General features: G+C 41.7%; 1 protein-coding gene and 1 long non-coding RNA gene across 2 annotated transcripts; one reads left to right on the forward strand and one right to left on the reverse strand.

Annotated features, from left to right (window-relative positions):
* Positions 1-6,431: 6,431 nt before the first annotated feature.
* LOC109400704 (inducible metalloproteinase inhibitor protein-like) lies at positions 6,432-22,904 on the forward strand. The gene is made up of 5 exons (XM_062848493.1): positions 6,432-6,504; positions 6,576-6,704; positions 18,341-18,583; positions 22,565-22,621; positions 22,684-22,904. Exons 1-5 carry the CDS (start codon positions 6,432-6,434, stop codon positions 22,902-22,904), a joined length of 723 nt encoding a protein of 240 aa, XP_062704477.1.
* On the reverse strand, positions 19,589-20,189 carry LOC115269668 (uncharacterized). The gene is made up of 2 exons (XR_003898843.2): positions 19,854-20,189; positions 19,589-19,793 (listed from the first exon to the last, which is right to left on the reverse strand). It is a non-coding gene; the product is annotated as an uncharacterized LOC115269668 (long non-coding RNA).
* Positions 22,905-23,621: the final 717 nt, after the last annotated feature.

The following is a 23,621-nucleotide window of genomic DNA, read 5'->3' on the forward strand; positions in this document are numbered from 1 at the left end:
GAGGTGATCGAAAGGTGGAAGCAGCACTTCGATCAGCACCTGAACGGCGTGGAGAACGTAGGCATGGGAGCCCACGGTAACGGAAGAAACGACGATGCCAGTGCAGCGGAGGACGGAAATGAACCAACTCCCACGCTGAGGGAAGTTAAGGATGCCATTCACCAGCTCAAAACCAACAAAGCAGCTGGTAAAGATGGTATCGCAGCTGAACTCATCAAAATGGATTCAGAAAAGTTGGCCATCTGTCTGCACCGGCTGATAATCATAATCTGGGAAACCGAACAGCTACCGGAGGAGCGGAAGGAAGGGGTAATCTGCCCCATTCACAAGAAAGGCGACCATTTGGAATGTGAGAACTTCAGGGCGATCACTATATTGAATGCTGCCTACAAAGTGCTATCCCATATCATCTTCCGTCGTCTGTCACCTAAAACGAATGAGTTCGTGGGAAGTTATTAAGCCGGCTTTATCGACGGTCGGTCGACAATGGACCAGATCTTTACCGTACGGCAAATCCTCCAGAAATGCCGCGAATACCAGGTCTCAACGCATCACCTGTTCATCGACTTCAAAGCGGCATACGACAGTATCGACCCCGCAGAGCTATGGAGAAGTATGGACGAAAACGGCTTTCCTGGGAAGCTGACTAGACTGATTAAAGCAACGATGGACGGTGTGCAAAACTGCGTAAGGGTTCCAGGTGAACTATCCATTCGAATCTCGCCGAAGACTGCGAGAAGGTGGATGGACTCTCATGTCTACTCTTTAACATCGCTCTGGAAGGTGTGATGCGACGAGCTGTGCTCAACAGCCGGGGAACGATTTTCACAAAATCCGGTCTATTTGTGTGCTTCGCGGACGACATGGACATTATCGCCAGAACATTTCGAACGGTTGCAGAGCTGTACACCCGGCTGAAACGCGAAGCAGCAAAGGTCGGACTGGTGATGAATGCCTCAAAAACAAAGTACATGCTGGTAGGCGGAACCGAACACGACCGGATCCATCTGGGTAGTAATGTTACGATAGACGGGGATAATTTGGTGGAGGAATTCGTCTACCTCGGATCCTTACTGACGGCTGACAACAACGTGAGGCGTGAAATTCGAAGGCGCATCATCAGCGGAAGGCGGGCCAACTACGGGCTCCAGAAGAAACTGCGGTCGAAAAAGATTCACCCTCGCACCAAATGCACCATGTACAAAACGCTAAAAAGACCGGTGGTCCTCTACGGGCACGAGACATGGACCATGCTTGAGGAGGACCTGCAAGCACTCGGAGTTTTCGAGCGACGCGTGCTAAGGACGATCTTTGGCGGTGTGCAGGAGAGCGGTGTATGGCGGTGAAGGATGAACCACGAGCTCGCTGTTCTTTACAACTAACCCAGCATCCAGAAGGTGGCCAAAGCCGGAAGGATACGGTGGGCAGGGCATGTTGCAAGAATGCCGGACAACAACCCTGCAAAGCTTGTGTTTGCAACTGACCCGGTTGGCACAAGAAGGCGTGGAGCGCAGAGAGCACGATGGGCGGACCAGGTGGAGCGTAACCTGGTAAGCATTGGGCGCAACCGAGGATGGAGAGCGGCAGCCACAAACCGAGTATTGTGGCCAGTGAATCAAAATTCACCCATCGCGCAACAATAACGACAATGTGGCAACCTGAATTTGTTGCGACATTCTTGCCAATGCGACATACGTTTGTCCCAACTTGAACAGAATAGGACAAAGATCGTGCACCATAAGTTTAGAGATTTTTAAGCCTTGCATTGTGATTTTCGAGCGGTAACTTTGAGTCGGTAAACACTGCAACGCTGCTGAAGATGTATCATCAAAAAGTTTCGATTTTGGGTTAGTAATACTTGATTATTCACGAGTTGAAAAGTACGCAACAAATTCTGCTTCTGTTTTGTCTGCAACAAAAAATTTCGAGATCATGTCATTATCTGTTACCAGTTGGGATAAAGAGTAATCGCCGCGTCTTCTTTGTTGCTTGTTTTGTGCCTCTTTTGTCTGACAATTGTCTTCACTGATTGTGGCGTAGGGTAAATCGGGGTAGTTTGGCCACCCTAAGCAAAAGTCGTTTTAACATGCAGAAAACAACGATAAATCTCTCGTTCATCGAATGAGCATAATGATTCTGATAATACTACGCAAGATACATGAAAATATCAAAGTCAATTCGTGTTTACATGCCAAAAAAAGGTTTTTGAAAAAAGTATGATTTTTGCGTCAATTTTAATCCGTTTTGGGTAATTTGAGCACCCTATTTTCAATGAAGATTTTTTTCGCCTAATGTAACACAAACTTAATATGCACCGATATACATTAAATTGTAGTGTGTAAAATAAACTAATTTTAAAGCTATCTAATGTATCTGAACAATAGGAGTCTTATGTGGTATTTTTATTCAGCCTTCTTCGGGGTAATTTGACCAACGTTTTTCAATTTTATTTTTCTAATTTACTGTGGGCTTAAACTAATTGGTTCTAACGTTTCAATTGCTTCCATATCAGACCAGTAGTAGAACTGTAAGGTCGGTTTGTTGAAAATATTAGATTTTAGGTGATTTTTGTGAGGTGCTCAAATTGCCCCATTGGCCAAATTACCCCGACTACCCCTATTATTGTTGATTATGTCTTGTCTAAATGATGTTGAACAAATAAATGTATGTATGTGCTCCAGGAGAAACTATAGTCTAAAAAGATTCACCCACGCATCAAGTGCATCATGTACAAAACGCTGGTTCTTGTTAATACCGGCTAGCCCCACGGCTATACCCTCTCAGGGTCGGCGGCTGCTTACTCAGGTGGGCTCACTTACTTTTGCCCAACGGAACCAACGATACAAAAGACTGACCCAGTACAAGAGAAACCAAGGACGTTCTCCATGAAATGACGTGGCATTTGGTCTTGGTAGGGCGTTTAGACTTCATGCGAGAGGGAGAGAGGGTATCGCTTCACATTTAGAGGTTACTTGCCATGTTTCACCGTCTTCGGACTACTTTCCGGTTGCGCTCCCAATCGACGCAAATCAGCTGGTTACCTGACCCGAACACTGATCGATCAGCTGGGCTTGGAACTCCTCACCGTGAGTGAAACCGGGCGTCCTGCGCTCCAAACCACGTGGGACGTTTTGAGGTGTGAGATGCCCACCTGGCCTAACGGTGGATTGATGGGGCTTGATCGGTCGTAGTCCTGAGGTCCTTGCACCCCTGGGGGCGTGAGGTGTTGGCGGCTCTAATCACGATGTCTGGAAGGCTTGATATTGTTGGCCACTGCGGAGTCGGACAATCCTGCGTTTTGGGTCACGTGCGGTGTTGGGGTTCTACTTATCCAGCGGCGTTTGAAGGACTAAATTTCACTGGCCAAGGGGGTCAACGATGACTGGTCAACCGACGTCTGAGCACTCGCAGACGGGACGGGCAACACATCGGTCCTCACTACCGCCCGCCCGCACCTCAATGACTGCGGTTACCGGTACCCGTGGCGTGTGGCGCAACGATGGCTTGGCTTGTTGGTCACCAGTGCATAGATCGCCGATCAGTTTTCACCAGTCTTCCTGGGCCAGATCGATGCACCGCGTGTCCGGAGGTTCGTAGTCACAGTCCCGGAGTAAAACTCGTTGATAGGTTCACAACTTCCTTACACCTACAGCTTCTCAACTTTGGATTACGTTTTTGAAAAAGGAACTTTACTTGTTCCTTGTTTCTACCACGCTTTTTCAACAGAACTTTTTTTAACCGACTCGATCGGTCCCGGTAAGTGCGACCTGCTTGACAGCAAATTACTTTCTGCCCGTTACCTCGTACCAGTCCACTCTCTTCCACCTCTCTCTCTTCCTTTCTTTCCTCCTTTCCTCTCTTACCTCCCTTTCGGAACCATTTACAGCTGCCCAGGTGTACCACGTCTTAGAATATCACAGTGTCAGTCTATGAGAGATGTGAATCGTTCAATTCACCATGGTCGTAGTAAGGAGTGGATGTTAAAGACAGGGGACCTTAATTTACGGTTTAGCTGTTTTCCCTCATCTTACACAAAATGCCAAAAACTCCTACACAAAAATTCTACCTACCATTGCGACTTATTGGCCTCTTTCGAGTGGGTGTGGTATATTGGTTTCGCTTTGGATGGTAACATCCTCTAACGACACAAGGCATGAATCATGCTCGACGAGAACCTGCAAGAACTCGGAGTTTTCGGATACAGGCTTTATTCGTCTTACTTTCGTAAAAACATGATTTTTATTTCAAAAACAGTATGTTACCATCAAGTTTTACTTATAGTTAAATTCAATATGCTTAAGACCTAGCTTAGCACAAAAAATCTAATCCTTGCGCGCCTCAAAATCTTTTACAAGCGCATAGAAATTAGACTCAAACTTGAAAATGTTTTGGAGGCCTAGAAAAAGTTCTACACCACTAATATACTTCTTAGCCCACTGGCGTGACGTAATATATACAAATATATAGAACTAACCACTTTTCATATGGAGTCATTTGAATTCCAACTAATAGGGTCTTGCTGAAAGGAAGGTTATGCAATTTTTACCCCTCCTGGGCCAGACGTCCAACGGAATAAAACTGTCTTCGTGGCTCCAACTTTTGGGGCTCCCAGCGTAATTCAAACTACAACTAATAATGAAGTGAACCTCAAAATTTTATTTTAAAATATTGCTGTTTGCGTCTTTTGCAGCGGTTTAAAATTTTATTATAGCCCCGTAGCCTAGTGTTTAAAAGCCTTAAAATATGATGATACAGTTTGGTAAATTAGACAAACACTAGATTCCAACTTTTTGCGTATATTTTTGGTACACATAGCGGTATATCCGTATAACTTCAAAATGAAAAGACATGTGGCATAACTTTCTTTCAACAAAGTTTTGCTCATGCTTGGTAGAAATAGTGTACGGTATTCTTTTATTTTGATCTCTTCCAGTTTTTGGGAAAAAATAAACATTCAATTAGGGCCGAACTTTTGCCCCATCTTACTCTGTTTCAAATGATTAATAAACAATTTTTATTTGAACCAGAACGCACTTTTTATTTGTATATTTATAGGCTTGCTTTTTTGAATCGATTTTGATCATCAATACAAAAAAGTTACTTTTTCTTGTTTTTATTAACTTCTATGTAAAAAAAAACAATGCAAATTTCGATTTCTTTGACATTTATGCACACAACAGAAAGACATGTTTAATGAACGGAATGAGATTTTAATGGCGAAAAGAAATCTAAATTTGTTCATCAAACACGTGTTTCTGTTATGTGCATGAATGTCAAGGCAATCAAACGTTGTAATTTCCATTTGGCTTGGTTAGCCTAAGCAAAAATCGAGAAATTGACCATGCAATGTCGATTGAAACTCAAACTACAGCTTGAAATTTATAACATTTTTACGTTTGAGCAGTGTCGTATTTACTAAAGATGAACTTGTTTCACCTAGATACCATTACAACGTTCAAGCATCAAATAAATGAGCTTGGGCCTTGTTTCATATGCTAAGTGTTTATAAAGCTTAACCTACAACTTCCTTCATTTGTTCAAACAGGAGCCGGCACTACAGTTGTCGGTACCCCGGACGGGCAATCGCACAGCAGTACGCAGACATAGCTGGCATTACGCACGTATCCATCCATGCAAGCACATCCGGGAGAGCACGCGGTACAGCTGTTCCCGTACGGAGAATCACACGTTGCTGGGCACAGCGAGGCACAGCGAGGCACAGCGAGGCACAGTCCTGGAACACTTTCGGGCCTAAGCATTGTTCTGTTGAAATGAAAACAAAGTTAGATAAGGTGGCGTTTAGGTCACAATCTACAAATCGCTACTTACTATCGCACGGAATATTAGCAGCGCCAGCAAACGCAACCATAATTGCAACAGCAGTAATGATTAGTAACTTCATCTTGAAGAATGATGATCTCGTTGATTCAATCAAATTATTTATATGGTTTCCTGATCGGCGATTTCTTGGGACGTGATCATCAAATCATATCCGATCTTGACGATCATCTGTTTTATTGTTTAAGTATAAAACAATTCCAAGTTTATTAAATAATAAACCAAGCATATTTACACGTTTAACCCTCTACTGTCTACTCCTTATGGTCGCTTTTGAGAACCAATGATTTTCAACGTACGTAAATCACACAAATTTTGCACGAAACGACTGTTGCTCATTCATGAGATTCTTATCAACTTTCTTCTGTATCAGATACACATATGTCCATGATTTCATCTAAAATTCATTCAGAGGTAAAAACTCCAAGGAATTAGGAAGCCTTGATCAAGTGCCGACGAGCATCTAAATCAGCTTTCAAGCTGGAAAATAAAATAATACATATAACAGGTGACCGTAAAAGTCGGACGTGACCACATCCCAGGAAATCCGTATAAATACCTTGATTTATTGAACGAGATCATCACTCCTCAAGATGAAGTTGCTACCCATTGCTGTTTTTGCGATTATTGTCTCATCCGCTATCGCTGCTGATATTCCGTGTGATAGTAAGTGGAATTTTCCCGATTGAGACAGAAAAGTCTTCCACATCTAACCTTTTTGCTTTTATTTTCAACAGAGCAATGTTTGGGCCCGAACGAAGTGTTCCAGGACTGTGCCTCGCTGTGCCCAGCAACGTGTGATTCTCCGTATGGAAACAGCTGTACCGCGTGCTCTCCCGGATGTGCTTGCATGGATGGATACGTGCGTAATGCCAGCTATGTCTGCGTTTTGCTGTGCGATTGTCCGTCTGGGGTACCCACAACTGCTGTACCGGCTCCCGTTTGAACAACTGAAGGAAATCGTAGGTTAAGCTTCATAAACACATAAAATATGATGCAATGTCAAAGCTCACTTGTTTGAACGATGTTATGTTATGAAGGTGACTATTAAGCAAATTCATTTTTAGTAAATAAGACATCGCTCAAACTTCAAAATGTCATAAATTTCAAGCTGTAGTTTTTATTCGAATCAACAAATTTGGTATTTGTAGTTATCAAAAGCAAGAAAAATGTAATCTGTATGTGTTGATGATAAAAATTGATTTAAAAAAACCTTATGGAAACTAACAATTATAAATTGTTTTCTGGTTCATACGAAGCATGTATACTTAATCATTTGAAATGTACCATTATTTTGTATGAGTATTTGACTGAGAAAGGGGGATAGGGATATGCCCAAAGTCTATGTTTTCAAGGTTTCATAATTGATTATGGACAATACATCTATATGGGTGGACAAGGAATCTGATTTTCATAGTTGAGTCTACACGGCTTAGTGTGAAAAATTTAGTTTGAAAACTGTTCATGGACATCGGGGTGCGGCTTATATTTCAAAAGTTTATTAGTTTAGTATGGGGTGTTACGACTGAAAATATGATGGAAAGGGCAATTGGCTTTCTCAGTCTTTGAATCTAGAACGATTTTTATCTACATTTCCATCATTTCGGCCTTGAGATTTTACCTTTTTAAAGAGGCGTAGTGTCTACTATCTATCGTTTTTTAGGTTTATTTCTTTCAAAACAGCCGTTGCTAGTGCACAAAAAATAATATAATGTTAAAAAATCTAAGATAGCAATGCGTATACATGAAAACCCAAGCAACACACTTGGACTTTAATAAGTTCTTGTAATTTGTATGCAACTATATTGAAAGTTATGCCATTTAAACCAATCGTCTTATTCACGACTAAATTGCAACCAAAAAAGCGCAAGAGGTGGAGCCAATATAAAACATCCATTCGTGATATAACCGGTTTTAATACGCAATCGATTTATAATCAAGATACAACTTATAGTCGACTTAAAAAATGATGACCGATGCGACAACTAGTCAGCTAGTCACCACATTCGTCACTGCCAGTAATAATGCATCAACAGTTTCGTTCATGTGATTAATATATTGTGTGCAGAAATATACCGCAAATAAGGCTGACCGAGACCGTCAATTTGTGTGCCGTTCCAGATTTATCGGTAAGTTACGCATTTTAGCTCCGTATTCTCAACGCGCCTCAGTCTACCTATCATTTTACGAGTGAAAATTTAGGCATTTGTGGTAAAAATTTACACGCCATATTGCTTTGACGGAGTGCATTTCAGCAGCTTATTTAATGCACCCGTAAAATGCTGAAAATTCATTTTAGAATTTAGAAAGATACTATTTGCTAAATCATGCTTATGGGAATCCGTATTGACAACGTACAACAATGCTGCACGTGATACACGGAACCGCCAAACTACCCAAAATTGGACGCTTTTGACGCAATCCTATAGTTCGGCTCAATAAGTCAACATTTGAGTGAATCGATTAAACTCACGCAAGGTAAATTGCCTTTATCTCCAGCTAAAAATATACTCAAGAGTAGGTAAATTCAACCCAAGACCCCCTTCTTTCAACCAAAATTTGGGTAAATCAACATTTACTCAAAATTGGCTTATTGGCTTCAAGGGCCCCCGTTGGATAGACGCATCTCTGTTTATTTACGACAACATCTGTGGGGGAGAGAGAGGAAAAACAACCTAATTTTGGGTAACTAATCAATTTGATGTATTCATTTTAGGGTAAAATGGACCCAAAATAAGGTAGTTTGAATTTTCCGTGCAGGACATAAACAACCAAAAAAGCAGACGCACTTCCTATTTACGTCGACAAGAGGCTGTCCATTTATTACGTAACGAAAATTTCACGTTTTATGTAAAAAATGTAATCCCATTGTAACATTTTCCGTGGGAAACTCCTAATATGTTTGTACGTTACGTAAGATTTCTCAAAACCCCATATATTCAAATCTTCCCAGTGGTAAGTACCAGTCCTTCAGTACTGCGAAAATGAGACAGAATTTTTTTATTGGGTCAATATTATACTTCCAATCAGATTTTTTGTCTATTTTACCACTTTAATTCTATAAAATTTGGAATGTGTCGATAAATTTATAAAGAAATGCTTACATTTTATTTGTACATGATTTCATTATTTTTGACACATTTTGGTTTTTTATAGTGCATTTTATATTTTTCATGATCACAAAAACATTTTGCCGCACATTCTGGAACTTCTACCTCTCCTGTCAAAATTGTTCGTTATGTTCTAAATAAGTTTCAGGTGCAAAATGTTTATAACAATCAGAATCAATGTTTTGGTTGATTTGGTTTGTAAACGGTTGTAACTAAGATTCGTTGAAACAATCAGATTATACTTCAGTTACAAATTGGTTTCGCAAGTTTCGACTAATGATGACGTTTGTTTTCATTTTGTTAGTTGTTATAAAACTGTTACACCTCAGTTTGGCATTAACAAAGGGATTTTAATAGGTTTTAATTTTGTTTGTTTCATGAAAACTCAGTTGCAACATGTTTGCAACGATGATCATTTACATTTTAGTTGCAGGTGCTACTTGGGAAGCCACCCAGAAGAGCATTCCTTATGCAAAACACCCAAAACACCCGACAAAATTAATCCGAAGATTGCATTTTTGTTCAGTCCTGAGCACCCATGGTGGTGCAGAGGGCCGAATTGAAAGATCTCCATTCTGGGCGATTGCCCGCCTTCGCCTGTCGACTTCCTCTATTTCCTTGTTGGAGCTGTGCCGTCATGAGCCGCTGGGTCTGCCTCTATTGCGATGTTCTGCTGGGTTCCAATCTAACGCTTGTTGGCAGATTTCGATCTCGCTCCTGTGTAGAGTGTGGCTCTTGGTGTGACTGACCCACCTCCACATACGATCCCGAATTTCTGTCACTATTGGCTTTTGATGACATCGACGATAGAGATCCAATTGTGAGGCCACCATGCACAATTTATATACCGCAGGCATCTATTGATGAAGACCTGCAGTCATTGCGTGTTCACCACTGATACACACAAAATTTCACTGGCGTGCGCACAGGTTTCACGCTTGAATTAAAAGTTTGGATTTTGGTGCACCGACATATCTGATTGTTTTCCATACATTTGTCAAACTCGTCAAGGCAGCCCTCTCCTTCTTGAACCATGCACCTATGTCGATCTTGGTGCCGCCATATTGATATTGGAAGCAACATTCTCCACTGATTGCTCAGCTACCGTAAAGCACTAAGGGTTGACCGTGTTTACATTCAACGATTTGGTCTTGTTGGCGTTGATGGTAAGACCTGCCGCTGAGAAGCGATTGGCAAGATCATCGAGCTTGCTCTGCATATCAGAGCGCCGTTCAGCCAATTCGAATTCATTTAGGTGCTCCATGGTAATGGGTTGCCACAGCAATCCACGATTTGGTTCACGGTCAGTCACACCTACCAGGATCTCGTCGATTACGATGAGGAACAGTAGCGGCGATAGTATATACATTAGTGTGGGTCATCGGAACCGTTCTCTCAGATCAAAGCTTTTTTGGTTCCGTTTCGGGTCCTGAGTATCTGTGCAAAATTTGAGCACGATCGGTTGCGTCTACACTTTGCGCATTGCAAATAAAATTTGTATGGGATTTTGTATTGGAAAACATACTTTTTCGCATTTTAGTCATAAGTTGAAAAAGTTTGACTGAAACTTTTTAACCGATACAGTAAAATGATAGCCTAGGATGTTCTGAAAAACTTTGTTAAAGACTGCAAAGCGATCCGATGCTTGTGAAAATAGTTATAACCAACGAACCGCATGCATGTGCTTATGTTTTAACATGTAAAGGAATAACAATATGTAGCAACAAAATGATGCTGTTTCGCCAAGCAACGTCAACGCTATAACTTTTTCCATACGCATCAGATCACTTCGCGGTCTTCGATAAAGTTTTTCAGGACACCCTAGGCTATGTTTTCACTTTATCGGTTACACGATTTTAGAAAAATTCGAGCTTGTTATGAGAAAAATGCAAAAAAGTGTGTTTTCCCATGTAAAACCCCATACAAACTTCAAACGCAATGCGCAAAACGTAGACATAACCGATCGTGCCCAAATTTTGCACACTCATTTGGGTCCTGAAATGAGATCAAAAAAGCTTTGATCTGATGGGATACCATTGAATTTTTGATTTTTTTTCATATAAACGATGACCCACTCTAATATACATCCTTGCCTCACTCCAGCAACGACCCGGATGGGATCGGACAAAACATCGTTGTGCAGTATTCTGCACGAAAATGCCCTGTACTGTGCTTCAATGAGGCCGATGATTTTCTCAGGGAGACCCTTGCGCCTGAGGGCTTCCCACATGTTTCAGTGATTGAGACGGTCGAAAGCTTTTTCGTAATCAATGAACACCAGGTAGAGAGACGCTTGGAATTGATTGATTTGCTCCAGGATGATACGGAGCGTGACAATATGTTCCCCACAGGATCGTCCGGCACAGAATCCTGCTCGCTGCCGTCGGAGATTTGCGTCAATTTTCTCCTGTATTCGATCAAGCATCACTTTGCAGAGGACTTTGAGAACGATACACAGTAACATGATGCCCCGCCAATTATCGCATATAGTCAGGTCACCCTTTTTTACCCGAGCAGAAGGGCATACCTTACAAATACCATGCGAAGAGCAACATGTGCTCTAATTCCTAAAATTGTTATTGTTGCGTTATTCTACGAAATGTTGTGAGAACATCACAATAACAGTTGGAGGTATTTGAGCAGAGTTTGGTATTGATGTAGTATTTGTTGGTTTAGCAGTGAAAATAACCGAAGAACAAGATTTGTTATTACATCATGAAACCATCGTACAAATGAAACATTTAATAACAAGAAATGTTATTAGTTTTTTTTTTCGATAACTTTGGGATAACAAATACAGCACTTGAAATTTTAGGTATGCATTGATTATTGAAATAACAAGACTTGTTATTTTCTAGGTGTTATTTATACTAAATTTTGGTATTCGTTTTTGTTATTTTGCCTCTTATTACCACCTAATGAAGGGCATATCAAAGTTTGGTAATATTTAAGATAAATACCTTGATATGTTATTCACTTGTTATTTTCTTCTGCTCGGGTACTAAGACGCCTTGCATCGCTTGCATCCAGTCGGCTGGAAATGTCGCGGTTTCCCATATGTTGCAGAATAATTGATGCAGTAGTTGTGTGAATAATACTGGTTAAGCTTTGAACATCAGAGCTGATATGCGATCGACCCTTGGGGCTCTTATTCGATTTCATGCTACGGATGGCTGTTTCTATCTCCTGCACTGATGGAGCTTCGGTGTTGACATGGGTAATGCATCGAACCCTTGGCGGATCATGCTGAGGTGTTGATGGCGTGGCCGACACTTGAAAAAGGTTTCCAGAGTGCTCGAACCAACGTTTCAACTGGTCAGCCGGAACATGGTGGGGAGCCCACCCGGAAGATCTGATAAAGCTTTATCGTACAACGATACTGTCGGTTCTCGAATACGATAGCTTTTGCTTTCAGTCCACCGCGAAAACACACATCCTGAAGCTAGAGCGTATACAGTTCGTTGTCTTCGGATCGCGTTAGGCTGCATGAACTCGACGCACACAATGAGTTTGGAGGTACTAGCAGCAGTATTCCTTTATCAGATCGTTTCGAGGAACTGTCGTTAAGGCTCAAGCATCCGTCATCATTTTTCGGAAAATAAAAAGCAGTTTTCTCGCTGCAAATCAATACAAGGATCATGAAAATATATTCACTGCACTATATTGCTCATGTGGAGTACAGTGAATATATTTTCATAGCAAAAACTTTTGTTTTGAACGAAAAAACTGCTTTCAAATGTTTGATGATGACGATGATTTCAATGACGAAAAGTTCAACGTTCAGGTTCCTCATCCGCTGTGAGGTGCTTAATCCATTAGTAATTGAAAACTTTGAGAAGCTCATCGAACGAATTCATCAAACAAAATTTATGACAGTGTACTACTCGTACATGACTCTGGAGGTTCATCCTTAAATGAATGTTCTCAACCGCGACTGCTTCCCAGACTTCTCCAATTCCACTATAGATTTTGGTTTGACCATGATGCAAGAAATCCGTGGAATCTTAGATCCGCTCCGATCGGAGCACATTCCAAAAATTTTTGCAAGCAAGTTTGGTCATACCAAGTGCGACAGAAGGTTTTTCACTGACGGGTCAAAAACAAATGATTCCACTGGATTTGGTTTATTTTATGTAGGGACAATGGAAATTCGTGATTTCGCAGAAGCCGCGAAATCCGCGAAATTGGGCTTTGGCCGCGAAATTTAAGAAATCCCGCGAAATGTCGCGATATTTGACAAAATTGTAAAAATACCTCACATATTTCCAATAATTTAAATTTTCTAGTCACAAATTAACAGATAATTTCCGACAGTTTGGGATCATTTACGATTCCGTATCTGTATAATAAAAGTTCATTGCATGCTTCTTTACTGATGTTTCTTCAAATTTGTTGCTTTTTCGCTGAATTTATTTTTGCGACTCACAAAACCAAATTAATTATTCATTTGACAAGCAAAATTGAAGTTTTCTTCAACAAATGGTCAAAAACATGGGACCGCGACATTGCCGCGAAATTCACAATAGAATTCCGCAAAATTTAAGAAATTTTGCCGCGAATTTCCATTGTCCCTATAATGAGCTTCATAGCGCATAAACTTGTAACCGTTTGGTTACGAATTGTAGATTTTTGTTTTGTAGTATATGTTGAGTGTGTCGTGGCACAGTTCTCCCACAAATCTCGTAAATCTCGTTTCAACATTTCTCGGACTTTATCATAAAACAATATAACTTTCCGTCATAAATTAAACACTTTCTCAGCGTGACACAAAAAACCCGAAACCTCCATCCAAATTCTTTGCCTACCAAAACATGCAGTCAGTAACGAAACCTTTTCCTTGTTTCCATAACCTTCTTAAAGTGCTTCCATATGCGCGCAATAAATTACACGCATATGCAAGACTCGAGTAGTTTACCAAACAACTCTAGCGCGTCGTTCTGCCATTCTTGTTTAACCTACCTACTTCCTATTTTCTGCTGTACTCAAAACTTAGTTCTTAAGTGTCAAGTAAAATAAAATTCATTCCTATTCGTAACTCCACACCGAGTAGTCGCGTTGTGAAGATATATCTCTGTATCCGAAGTCCGACATGCCTCAAGTGTCGGACCCTTCACGTTTCTTGTGTAAGATCAGTAGAAGTACCACAGAAGCGTTAGGGTCCTGTGCCGCTGTAACTGTGTAGTTTCGCTACCAAAATCAAACATGGATGGAGTAATGAGCAAGTGGAGCGAAATGTTACATACAAGGATGGTAAAAAAAAATGACGGAAGAGGGAATTTGGGATGATAAGAGAGAGCACGGCCATTGCTTAAAACTGGGCTCAGAAAAATCAGGCGTCCGTGCGCTGTAGACGTGATTTCCGTAGTGCAGTGGTTAAAGTTAACGAGAAATTCAAGAAACCCCCCCCCCCCCCCCCCCTCGAGAGGAGTCAAGGGATTGAATGGGAATAAATACCGTTCAGGTAAATTGAATACCCTGCAGTTAATCTAGAGATTATTTTCAATATGTACCGTCCATTAGGACCTCTTTTGAATGGACCTTTAAGGTCTCCGTCCAGCACACGGCTCGGCCCGTGGAACCGGGAACGGTTCCCGCGCCTAATCGCCAGTCCTCATAGAAGGATTAACAGCTCGGGCCGAATGCCCTAAACGTAAAGGAGCTCTCCCCTCTCGGCCGTCCAAGGTGGTTAGTCCACGGCCGGCCGATTGCGTCCACGAGGGAAGATGCCTGCATCCCCCCCCCCAGCAACGCCCGCTGGTCCCGTCGGCCGAGTACCGGCCTAGACACCACTCGCCTTGCCATCCGGCGAGATTTCCGGCCGCACAGCTCGACTGGAGTCGCTGTGTCGGCCAACGAACCCACCATCATCAAACAGCAGCGGTATGTACCGGTACCACCGAGTAGAATAGGTAACACATAACAAATTCACACTCAAATTATACACAGAACAACACGCACACGCCACAATTAGGTTTTTAATAAAATTATATTAAGAAACGTGAATGTTCTTGGTGTAGTGTTTTTGTATCGCGAAAGTGCCCTTGATTACCCGGTAGCTAGCCGACCCTGGGATTGCCGGAGTCTCTTGCGTCTTGAGTCGGCCCGGCACTGATAGTTTACCGATTAGTTTCAAACTTCAATGTCCTTGCTCAGTATATGTCGCAGAATGGGCGGCTATACACTACGCATTGAGGCTATTCGCTCAATGAGGCCGGTAAAGCACTCCACGTATTTCCTAAGCGAAATACGATCATTTTCGAGTGCTCTATCAATCAAGCATATAACATCACCTTGGTTTGGGTCCCTTCGCATTGCTCGATCCCGGGCAGTGAGAAAGCGGACTCACTCGCCAAGGTGGGCGCTATGGAAGGCGATAGTTATGACCGTCATATCGTCTTCAATGATTTTTTTTTGATTGCTCATCAGCATGCCTTGGTCAGTTGGAAACAAAAATGGGATGCAGGAGAGTTGGGCAGGTGGTTACATTCAATTCTCCCACATAAAAAAAAAACACGGTACTCTAGCTCCTCGACGAAGGACTTTTTCACCGCAGCGTCTTCCAGTCGGCGTGTGTTGAACCGGCGCCCGATTTTCTCCTCCTGTAGATGTGCAGCCGGATCCCGCCGATTAAGGCGAAACTGGAAGCATTTCCTCATTTTTTGGTTTTTGATTTTTTTTTTATTAAATAACGAAGCAATATTTTCAAAATCGGTTTCGTACACATGTAGAGTATGAATCAAGGAATCTTCTGAATTTTTTTGAGGTAGAAAATGTTTTCTATTTTTGCAGAAACCATTTTTTTGTGAAATTTTGTTCAAAAATGGTTTCTGCAAAAACGAAAAACATTTTCCACCACAAAAAAAATTCAGAAGATACCTTGATCCATACTCTACATGTGCACGAAAACCGATTTTGAAAATATTGCTTCGTTATTTAATAAATAATCAAAAACCAAAAAGTAAGGAAATGCTTCCAGTTTCGCTTTAAGAGATGGTGGTTGGACGCAATGTCGGCGCTACGTTTGTTCCGCACATCAAGAAGGCTCCGTCTCCATTATGGGCTGATGCAGATGAGGTCGATTTGATTTTCCGTGACGCCATTACGGGAAACCCATGACACTTTGTGCACTGGTCGATGAGGAAAGAGCGATCCCCCAATCACCATGTCATTGATGCCACACAACTCTGCAAACAACTCACCGTTCTCGCTCATTTCTCTGGAACCATGGCGTCCCATGACGTGCTCAAAGTCCGAGTTGTCAGAACCAAGCTCCGCGATGAAGTGCCCATGAGGATCTTGATATCACCTTTCGGAGTCTTGTCCACGACAGCATTCAGTTGACTGTAGAAGTTCTCTTTATCTTGCAATTCGTCAGCATCGGTTGGCGCGTAACATTGGATCATGGTAAGGTTTCGAACCCGTGTTCTGAATCTGGCTACAATTATCCTCTCTTTAATAGGTTCCCACCTCATGGACGCAGCATGGGCGTGAGCGCTGAGCAGGAAACCAACTCCACGGTGGCGAGGAGCGTGTTCACCTCGTATGCCAGAGAATAGCAGAATTTGACCCGACGCCAATCTCCAAAGTTCGGCCAACGGACTTCGCTCAGTCCTAGGATCTCAAGCTTCATACGGCATGCCTCATCGGCTAGTTGTGCCAGTTTATCCTGCTGGGCAAGGGTTAATACATTCCAAGTTCCAATTCTTGTCCGTTGTTTCCGCTAAAATTCGTTGAATGCCGTAGCCGTGAAGAATCCCTTAAGGAATTTCAAATGAAATTAATGGATGATTCTCGGGAAGAATCTAAGGATAAATCCCGGTATAAATCATGGAAAGAATTCCGAGAAGAATTCCTGGAGGAGACTTGGAGGAATCTTAGGAGGATTGCTGGGAGAAAACTCTTAAGAAATCTTTGGAGGGATCCCGGGAGGAATCCTAGGAGGAATGTCTGGGGGACATTTTTGTAAGGAATCTCAAGAGAAATTCTGGGTAGTGTAACCTGTCCTGTATTATATGTTACGCTTTGTGACTAAAATAATCAGGTATGTAGGTATTTACCATTAATCTAAACGCTTAGTCATACGTTGTTTCTGCATCATTTTTATTGCATAGCATCGCTCGTACACGACTCTGTTGTGGATGAACCTTCCGTCGTCGAATTATCCAAATTCAACGGACATTCACATGGCAAAACGCACCAACCACTTGCAACGTCCCGCAAGTAACCCTCTTGGCAGACACATTTCACCGGCTCAAGACACTGCTCGTTGCAGAAACCACGCCCGTCGGGATTTTCACAAGTTTTTGGACAAATTGGCTGACATGGGACACACTTCTCGTACTGTTTCGTACATTCTGTATAAAGAATAAGTAAAAGAGTGAATGCTGTTATTGATTAAGCTGCCCAACTTACGATCGCAGAAAAGGCTCTCGTTGAGAGCCGTCGAAACACTTATGAATACTATGAGGAGCAGTATAAGTTTCATGGTGACAGTTTGTTAGTTGGTCATATCAACGGTTTACTAATCTACGAACGCGTACGTAACAAACTTAAACTATACGTTCTGTAACAACCATAACACGGTCAGTGGGTCAATTCCATTCGCTTGCTCATAGCTTCGTACGCATTTCTGCGTACGTGAGCATAGCTGTTGTTTTGTAGAACAATTTTCTTGTGTTGGATTTATTTGTTTTATTTTGTCAACGTAACAAAGATAATGATTATGCACGTACATTGACTTGTATAATTCATTACAAGATGATAATGCACTTCTCATGGTGTTGAATTGTCGCATGCTGACTCATCACTTAGTATCATTTCAGCTAGAATGATGGACGATGGTAGTGGATTGTACCAACTAGTCACAAATATGTTAAATTTAAACTTTTTTGAAGACCTTCCAGAGGTTGATTACTTTTTTTGCAATAATGGTTACTCAAAGTGAAGTGACTGATGAATCCAGCCAACCACGATCAAACAGGATACAGGCGTCAGTACCGTACGGCATTAGCATTACCCATAAATTATAAATATGTCGACGTGCGGCGAAGCACTGTAAACCAATCTGTGATGATCCGCAGATCATCTGAGAGAATGAACTGTATTCTTATCATTTGTATACTGCATCTTCAAAGACTGCCTTTCAGAATTGCAAGTGGTTTTTGCATAAATGCACGTTTCATATCTGCTCTGCAACCGGAACTCACTAGGTTCATGGAACTATAAAAGTTCAATCACTTCTAATGCAGGACCATTCATCATCATGAAACTGATAATAATTATTGTAGCCTTCATCGCAAGCGTTTACTATGCTAGTGAAGTTCCATGCTGTAAGTTTATCTTGTAAACACAAATTTTCGCCCACTCATACGCCAAAATTCTACATCTTCCAGCTGACTCCACCAGAGTGTACGAATGTGCCGACCCGAACGAGCTGTACAACTGCTGTGGTACGGCTTGTGAACGAAACTGCAGCACTCTGAACGTCGAAATCATCTGCATCGAGCTGTGCGTAGAAGGTTGCTTCTGTCGCGACGGTTACGTACGCCAATACGACAATGGCCCGTGTGTCCTGAAGGAAGCGTGTCCGGCCACTACTACATCGCCGCCGCCATCGACGACGACCACGCCGGGGTGTCCTTAGTAGCTGGGGGATTAACTGGTTAGAGTGTTTAACATGTTTTTTGTATGTTTTTGAAAAATTGTAAATTAAAAATTGAACTGAGTTAGCAATAATTTTACACATGTTTTTGAATTTGATAATTAAAGAAACGGGGACAACCGTACCAATCGTTTCATTTTCAGGGGAATGAGTTTTGTACGTTGAATCGGTGGGAGTGGCGTGGCTACGAAAGCTAATGCACACTCCATATCAGCGAAAATTCCTGGGATGGGACAGTGATATTTACATCGAGTGCCCTGGCCCTAATGCCTAAGGCTTAAGTGACTATACTAGCTATCTGAAACGAAAAGAAAAGTAAACCTTACCCCCTTCATTTACAAGTTGAAGTTTAAAAAGCATAGAAACATTGAATAAGTACAGGATTCACATTTTTTTTTACAAAAAATACATGCGCAATAATATAAACAGGTACGAACTCACCGTGAATAATATAAAATGCCTTCAGTATTGCATCTTGCATTGCTCTTTAGATTACCGTGCAAATGTTCAATCGTCTAAAATATTTGTTCACACACGCTAAGAAAATGTTACTCTAAATTGAGTTCTTTTCACACATCTCCGAGCTAAACTGGGACAACACAAAAAATGAGCAAATGTCGGTTTACTCATTTTAGAGTAACTGCTGTTCTTGAAAATGTCATGAGTGAAATTTACACAGCGAAGCGTTTTCACGAAGCGTTTTGATGATGAGTGATTTTTACACACCACAAACGCTTCGCTTGTTTAGAATTGGATGAGCAAAATTTACTCATCGGTTAGTAAAATGGAATGCTTTAGAAATTTCTTGCGCAAACGAAATGTTCTGAGCGCGCGTTGAAAATCTGATTTTCAACACGCGATTGTCGATTTTTCTTCGCACGTCGAACCGCTATTCCAGCTTATTGACGTACGACGTAAAATACGACTCTTACGTGTCAAAAATTCAGATTTTCAACCGCGCCGGAAGTAAAATCTGGAATTACTTTAAAAGTTTTTATATTACTCTTTTTAAATATGAATTCCCAGAATTTGTGTCCACTTTTCTGGAACGAAATTGAACAGCTAATTCCTCAAGCCACTTCTGACGAGCGTTAGGTTAGCAGCGGGATGATTCATTCCACGGCCGGCTGGAGATCTTTCCTCTTGGAGATGAAACCGTTGACTTTTACCGGATGAGGATTTTCCTGTTGATTGATTTCGATCACCAAGAAATTCAAACGAAACTTAGGCCAGTATCTCCTTACCTTCAAGGCTGCTTTGTCCATCGAGTTGCTCGTCCATGCTGGGACAGTTTTGATGTGGAATCTCGACCGGAATAAGAAGCTGCGGAACACATTATAAAAGTTTTTACGAGCAAACACAAGCTTCCGATGTGGAATTTGTTTCGAAACTTGACGTTTAAAAACAATCTCTCCATTTCGAAACGTTTTCGGAACAAACGCTAAAAGCTCATTTACACAAAATGTGAGTATGGAAGCCGTTACTCACATTATGAGCAAAATTTTTACTCACCGAAGCGTTCTTGTACACGAAACGGTTCGATGTGTGAATTTAACACAAGCGGTATGTAACATTTTCTTAGCGTGTGACGTGTGAACAAATATTTTAGACGATTGAACATTTGCACGGTAATCTAAAGAGCAATGCAAGATGCAATACTAATACTTTTTAATTTGACCACTTCCTGAGACAATTTTCTTGCTGGCCGTTCATCAGATTATTAAAAAAGCCGCTATTTGATGGTATGGTATGGTTCCCTGCTACATTTTACCACTTCCGACGGGACACCATAACTGGTTCCGGAACACTATCAGTTCTCCTAAATATGGTTTGGGGCTATTTTCTGACCAACTGTTCATCAGGTTACTTAAGAAGCCGTGATTTGATGAGTTACATGCATGGGTTTGATTCACTTTTAAATTTGACCACTTCCATCGAGATAATCGGAACTGGTTCCAGGACGCTACCGATAGTGTCTAATTTGGCCAGAGCCTATTTTCTTGATAACTGGTCCTCAGGTTGTCAGAAAGCCTTGATTTAATGTATCGCATGCATGGATTTGGAACACTTTCGGAAAACTACCGGTAGCTTCAAATGTAGTCTGAGCCAATTTTCTTGCTAACCGTTCATCAGGTTATCGTAAAAGACGCGATTTGATGTGTTGCATGCATGGGTTTGGTTCACTTTTACAGTTGGCCACTTCCAGCTGGACATCCGGAACCAGTTCCGGAACACCACCGGTTCAGATATGGTCTGAGACTATTTTCCTGCCTATCGTTCATCAAATTATCGAAAAGGCCGTTATTTGATGTGCCACATGCATGGGCTTGTTTCACTTTTATAATTGGCCACTTCCGGAGGGACACCCGGAACCGGTTCTGGATCACTACCGGTCCAGATATGGTCTGAGATTATTTTCCTGCTTACCGTTCATCTGGTTTTTGAAAATGCCGTGGATTGATGTGTCCCATGTATGAGTTTGAAGCATTTTCATATCTGGCTCCTTCTTGGGGTACCGGTCCGGAACACCTAAATGGCAATAACTCCGGAACAGCTGGAACGATCCGAACCATTTTCTATAGGAAACTATGTTAACAGATTCCGCGTCGAATGAACCATTGGTCATTAAAATCGGTTGAGGTTTACTACCAAAAAGTGACGTGAGATTTTTTTTTTTGTGCACACACATACACACACATACACATTACACACATACACACACACACAGACATCACCTCAATTCGTCGAGCTGAGTTGATTGGTATATGTGACTCGACTCTCCGAGCCTTCTATCAAAAAGTCATTTTTGGAGTGAACATATAGCCTTTCCAGTACACTTAGTGAACGAGAAAGGCAAAACATCACTTGTTGTATTCAGCGCGAGTGCGGTGCAGTTTCAGCTGCTTGATGGCGCGCGTCCTGAAAGGTAAAACTTACCCGCCTCTTCTAGAACCAGATCGACGTCGGTCTACTGGATGGCTCAATCCAGTTTCTCTGTTGGCCAATCGACGGCTCCTATGTATTTTTGCACTATCACTGCGGGCGAATCCATCAGCTGAATCACAACTAGCTCCTTTTGCATCCGTTGAGTGTCAACTCCAATCCGCGTCCCTTCTTCATGTGGCCTTTTTTCGCGATCTGCTGATGGGTATTTCTTTTCCTATAACGAACCCAAACGAAGTCCGGCTACAACAGCTTCCGAATGCGACCGCAATTCCTTTAGGTTTTCAGATGATCGCTGTTCACTTTTGAGAGCTTTGCTTGTTTGAATTCTTCCGAAAGCGAAAATTGACGGCAGAGCGAGAAAACACGGGAAAAGTATGTATGTATGTCTGTATCAGGGATGCGCTGAAATGCCTCTGAGACACTCTGGGACACTTCTGGTTGGAACCACCTGAGGCACCCTGGAATCCTGTTGGAACCCCCTGTAAATGCCCCTGAGTATTCCTGGTAAAAATACTCCGCTGAAACCCCTCGGGACCACCTGGTTCAACCCAACTTTTTTTACAAGCATCGAACCGCTTTGCTATCTTCGACAAAGTAATACATTTTCAGTGGGCCCGTACTTATGAGGGAAAGTGTATGTCAAAAAAAAATCATTTTATGGTGCCAAATGCTTCTGTCCTTTTGAATCTAGGCCCTTGAGCATTGTGTTGTGATGCATCATCTGACAGCCCCAGTATCAAGGGATCAACTATTCATTAATATACTCTATAAGTAATTCAAGGATACAAGGATAAAGATACGATAGTCCTTATAAATTATTGTACTGATTCATATTGAACCTACAGCATTATAATCTTAAGTATACAGATCAGAGCACGTTATAAAGAAAACATGCATTAGAGCACGTTCAAAACTGCAGCATCATTCCGCTGGTTGAAGATCAACGACCATATAAATATGATCTTGCTGAGATCTCATAATCAGAACACATCTAGGATGAAACTTGCAGCAATTATCATTCTTGCGATTGTTGGAGCAGCCTGCGCTGCTTTAGTTCCACCCTGTGGTAAGTTATTTAAAATGTGATTTCAAATAAACCCTCTATCATCAAACAACACTTCTCAAAAGGCCCAAACGAAGTGTACTCGGACTGTGGAACGGCATGCCCGGAAACGTGCGACAATCTGGGTGAACCTAGACCTTGCATTCTCCTGTGCGTCTGCGGATGTTTCTGCCAGCAGGGCTACGTGCGCAACAACGCAACTGGGGCATGCGTACTGCCGTGTGATTGCCCACCGAAGACTACCACCGTGACACCAGTGCCACCAACTGATACCACATGTAGTTAGATCGGGATTAAGTGGACTTTTGACTAAGAGGTACTAGAAATAGGAAAGTTATTGTGCCAGATCAAGAACGGGTATACTTATAAAATTTACCAGAAATACAATATGTACATAACAATACTCCATTCCCAAATCGATCCTAATTACAAAACATTAGAACCTAATGCGCATTATTAATTATCAGAAGGAAGTGTGAAAAGTGTTTTTAAGTAATAAATGTTCTACCTTCTGATCTTTCAATATAAATATGGTTGATATTTATACAATGCTTAGATGTTTAATTTGTTTGCTTTCCGTGTGAAGTGAACAATAGCGCGGCGATTATGGCATTAGAATCAAAAAAATCATATCACTCTTTAGTAAGGTGGCCCACAATTATATGAAAAACAAAAATTTCGAAAAATGCCAAGTATTACCTCCTAAATCAGTTGTTTTAGACTCCCAGAAGCTACTTTAAAAATTTAAGCAAAATCAGTTGAGCCTAAGGGGGCGCTCCATACGCTTGAAGTTTGTATGGGAAAACTTGGCCATATGTATGCAGAAATTTTCAGTTTTTGAATTTTGCCGCTAGGTGGCACTGTAAGCCTTCAATAATCAAACCCTTCAATAATCAAGCCTTCAATACGTCAAACAACTTTGTCGAAGACCGCAAAGTGATCCAACGTCTGTGAAAAAAATTATACCCCAGGTAAATTGAGGATAAACTTTATTGTTGTTTTT

Source organism: Aedes albopictus, chromosome 2 (assembly GCF_035046485.1).
Source record: "Aedes albopictus strain Foshan chromosome 2, AalbF5, whole genome shotgun sequence".
In the NCBI taxonomy this organism is placed as follows: domain Eukaryota; kingdom Metazoa; phylum Arthropoda; class Insecta; order Diptera; family Culicidae; genus Aedes; species Aedes albopictus.